The sequence below is a fragment of the Vollenhovia emeryi genome, unplaced genomic scaffold (assembly GCF_000949405.1).
Source record: "Vollenhovia emeryi isolate VEMERY1.0 unplaced genomic scaffold, V.emery_V1.0 DF939216.1, whole genome shotgun sequence".
Classification (NCBI taxonomy): domain Eukaryota; kingdom Metazoa; phylum Arthropoda; class Insecta; order Hymenoptera; family Formicidae; genus Vollenhovia; species Vollenhovia emeryi.
Window position 1 is genome coordinate 517,635 of NW_011967150.1, and position 4,459 is coordinate 522,093.

General features: G+C 37.9%; 1 protein-coding gene across 3 annotated transcripts in view; it reads left to right on the top strand.

The window, feature by feature from the left end:
- Positions 1-329: 329 nt before the first annotated feature.
- Positions 330-4,459, top strand: part of LOC105560950 (phosphorylase b kinase gamma catalytic chain, skeletal muscle/heart isoform) — an 8,202-nt gene continuing 4,072 nt past the window's right edge. Inside the window, exons 1-5 of one of the 3 annotated variants that reach the window (XM_012010490.1) lie at positions 330-753; positions 1,007-1,176; positions 1,301-1,585; positions 1,664-1,754; positions 1,940-2,076. In XM_012010490.1, coding sequence (XP_011865880.1) covers positions 662-753; positions 1,007-1,176; positions 1,301-1,585; positions 1,664-1,754; positions 1,940-2,076 — 775 coding nt within the window. In that variant the 5' untranslated portion in view covers positions 330-661. Of the gene's footprint in view, positions 754-800; positions 886-1,006; positions 1,177-1,300; positions 1,586-1,663; positions 1,755-1,939; positions 2,077-4,459 lie in introns of those variants that run through there. The other 2 variants (XM_012010489.1, XM_012010491.1) reach the window with 2 other exon arrangements.

Genomic DNA, 4,459 nt, shown 5'->3' on the forward strand with positions numbered 1-4,459 from the left:
TTATACTGTGGCAGACACAACTGTTGATGGCCGCGTTCAGCAGGCACAACTGTTGAGTGAGCGCTCAATGATTTCTTAACATGATTGGCTGGATCTGAAAGTATTAACCAATCATACTGAGCGCTCACTCAACAGTTGTGTCTGCTGAACGCGGCCAATGGCCACGTTCAGCAGGCTCAACTGTTGAGTGAGCGCTCAACGATTTCTTAATATGATTGGCTGGATCTAAAAGTATTAACCAATCATACCGAGTGCTCACTCAACAGTTGTGTCTGCTGAACGCGGCCATTGTAGCGGAGGCTTAAAAGTAGCCAACGCTGCAAGCGGACAAGTTTCGAACTAGAAACGAAATTTTTTTTCGGCACAGCCTGCTAGTTCTAAACAGACGTAATTCGGTCTCCTCCAGTCTCCTCTCCTTGTTCTAGTCTTCATAACATACATCTTGTTTTTTTACACCAGTGGAGTGCGTGAACGTGACAGTGTGTCGGCACCGTCGCGTGACAGGAATTTCGCTAGTAGTATGTTCCGATAGCTCGGAGCGTGTCGAGTTACTCCTAGGAGTGTTTCGTTCTCGACGAGTGCACCGTTGAGGCTTGCACGAGGAAGCGACAGCGTGTCTCTTATGAACGACATATTATAGCGAACTGCATGTGACACGATCATGGCGAAGGATGAAGGGGACGATGTGCTGCCGGATAAGGACGCGGCCAAGGGATTTTACGCCAAATACGAGCCTAAAGAGATCTTGGGAAGGTGCGTGGAATTCCGGATGTTTCGCCAGGATAATGTTTTCCGATATTAATTGTTGACTTATGCCTGTGTCTCTAACGAATGCCCCTCTTCTGTTCATATTTTATGTATTCTCGCGTGGCACCAGCGATGTCGGTAAATACGACGGCGTTAAATCGAGTTGACGATAACATTACATAATTAAAACAAATCGACGAGTTTCCACACAAACCGCGAGTATCGGCGTTACTGACCATCGCGAATTATTGCATTTCAGGGGAATATCTTCCACTGTGAGAAGATGCATAGAGAAAGAGACGGGAATAGAGTACGCGGCTAAAATTATAGACATAAGCAACGAGACTCACGAGGACGGGCATACTATGAAGGATGCCACGCTGCAGGAAGTGCATATACTTCGCAGAGTAGCCGGACACCCATATATCAGTAAGCTTTCTCTTCCACTCTTTGTCTGAGACAGAGATGGCAAGAGATGCGAAATTCTTTAATTTATTTTAAACAAATGCAAACGTGTAAGACAAGTGCAGTTCTTTCCTTCCTTTTTTTCCAGTTGAATTGCACGATGTTTTCGAATCTAGTACATTTATATTCTTAATTTTTGAATTGTGCAAGAACGGAGAATTGTTTGATTATCTCACGTCAGTTGTGACGCTCTCTGAAAAGAAGACGCGCTATATCATGAGACAAGTGTTTGAAGGAGTTCAGCATGTACATAATCAAGGAATAGTGCACAGGGATCTGAAGCCTGAGAATATATTACTCGACGATAACTTGAATGTGAAGATAACGGACTTTGGATTCGCCAGATTATTGAAGCATGGGGAAAAATTAGAAGGTTTTGTGTTAACTTTCTCTTGTATGTCTTCCAAGTCTAAAAACATCCAAGTGAAAAAATTATTGGCATATTTTACAGATCTTTGTGGCACGCCTGGCTATCTAGCACCAGAAGTATTAAAGTGCAACATGTTTGACAATACAGAAGGTTATGGATTCGAAGTTGACATGTAAGATTTTGTCAGAGTTAAAAAAAAAGAGTAAACGCACGTACATAATGGTTTGTCATGAACAAGTACACGATTCCACGAATATAGTCGCACGCGCGTGTGTACATTAGCGAATTTTAAAATGTATTTTAGCTTCTTGCAAAGTACAAGCCTTACATTTTCCATTTCTGTTTATGATGTAACAGATGGGCATGTGGCGTGATTATGTTTACGCTATTAGTTGGCTGTCCTCCATTTTGGCATCGCAAGCAGATGGTTATGCTGAGGAACATAATGGAGGGAAACTATTCATTCACCTCTCCCGAATGGGCTGACATAACGGGTAAAAATTACGATTAAATTAAAATTATATTTCGAAGAAATGATAAATTTTTAGAAAATAAAATACCAGTGTACACACGGGGTGAATCTTACTTCCTGTACCAGCCTTTTACCATGAGAGATGAATTACCGGCTGCAATTTTAGTTCACTGAACGGCACAAGAAGGCAGCTGCTTAGATCTCAGGGATGTTGCAGGCAAGTTGAAAACTTGTTTCACTTACAGACATCACGCGGAGAAAAATTATTTGCTAGCACAGTACATCGTATATAAACTTAAGTAAATGTCTGTTATTTTATGATAAAGTTATTTTCTCTTTTATGGACAACTCCGTGTTAAGAACACTAATTTTATTGAAAAATAATTGTGTGAAATATTCAGCTATAGAAATAAACGAATTTCTGTTCAGTCAAACGTTCAATAAAATTAGTGTTCTTAACACGGAGTTGTCCATAAAAGAGAAAATAACTTTATCATAAAATAATAGACAAAATTTACTTAAGTTTACATATACGATATACTGTGCCAGCAAATTATTTTTCTCCACGTGATGTCTGTAAGTGGAACAAGTTTTCAACTTGCCTGCAACCCTGAGATCTAAGCAGCTGCCGTCTTGTGCTGTTCAGTGAACTAAAGTTGCAATCGGCAATCCATCTCTCATGTTAAAAGGCTGGGGCAGAAAATAAGATTCACCCCGTATGTATTGTATCATACATTAATATGAATTTAAACGTTAAGTAAATATTTAACCAATAAAGCTTGAACTATTTGATTAGTATAAATTAAAAAGGATACTCGTGTGATGAAATGGGCATTATTTGAAAAAATACTTAATACTTCATCATTATAACTCAACATAAAACTTACAAAATTTATATAATTGTTTATATAATACTTTCCGCTTAAATAAATATCGCTTTATTATTTTTTATATATTCTTATACAGGGTGAGTTTTATTTCGTGAAGTCTTTTACCATGAGAGATGGATTACCGGCCAAAACTATAGCCAACCTGGCAAAAAATGGAAAAAAATCTTGTTATACAGGCTGTTATGTAATACCCACCTCACCTTAGCTTCTAATTATTTATACAAGATTAGAGACAAGATAAAATGTAGAAAACGAAAAATTTTATGCGATTCTATGATCGACACATTCGTACAACGAAATAGATTGTTAGCTATATTTTATTATGCAATTTCTTCCTCATACGACAAATAAAACGTCGTTTCCATGGCGAATAATATAATAATATTACCCTCGTCTATGCGGGTACCCTTTTAATACTCGTCGGGCGCGGGTGAGTACCCGTACATCAGGGTATTCTGAACTCTAATTTTAAGCTATCTCATTTGCTGACTTTGAATACTTCTAATGTATAATAAAAATCATGATAGCCTGAGTATTTTGGTATTAAGAATTTTGTATATTACAATAATCGTAGAAAGAGTGAGGACAAGATTGTCCCCATTTTTTCGCATTTGATTTTGGTCACAAAGTAGGTACCAAATGAAAGGTCTCGTCAAGATGATCGCAGATATGTCTCTGTCTCTGAGTGTACCTATTTAACGTTCCAGAGATATCGGGCTCGAAAAATTCCCAGGACGTAAGCGATGAAGCCGTCTGGACAGATATCAACCATTTGTTTGGAAGTGGAATGGAATCCTCGGAGCCCGATATCTCTGGAACGTTAAATAGGTACACTCTGAGACTGACATATCTGTAATCAGCTTGACAAGACCTTCCGTTTGGTATTTTACTTTGTGACCAAAATCAAATGCGAAAAAAAAATGGGGCCATTTGCCTATGGACACTTGCTCTCGCTCTTTACTCTTAAGCATTGCTGCGATCTTTATGGGACACCCTGCATATATGATATTTATATTTAAGAGGATGCTAAAGTCGTCTGTTTTACCGACACATTCGAATATAGTTTTTGCGCTGCTGAATCTTTTTATTGGTTTTTACGCCTAAAATAATACCACGATAAGTTGCGGACCGCATGGCAGAACGTTTTTATACTTGAAACACTCGGGTCAGAAGTCTAATGAGAAAGATATTGGTATTTGAAATTTTCAATTTTTTAATCGTGAGCAATTTGAATTTGGCTTTATAAAATTACAAAATTCTTCCACGCGATTACAGTACGCGTAAAAACAAAGTGGGGGGTTCACGACTTTATATAAAAAACGAAGAGAAATTAAAAATATCAGCATGTGAAGCCTAACCACAATTACTTATAAAGCGATATTTTTAATTTCTCTTCGTTTTTTATATAAAGTCGTGAATCCCCCGCTTTGTTTTTACGCGTACTGTAATCGCGTGGAAGAATTTTGTAATTTTATAAAGCCAAATTCAAATTGCTCACAATTAAAAAATTGAAAA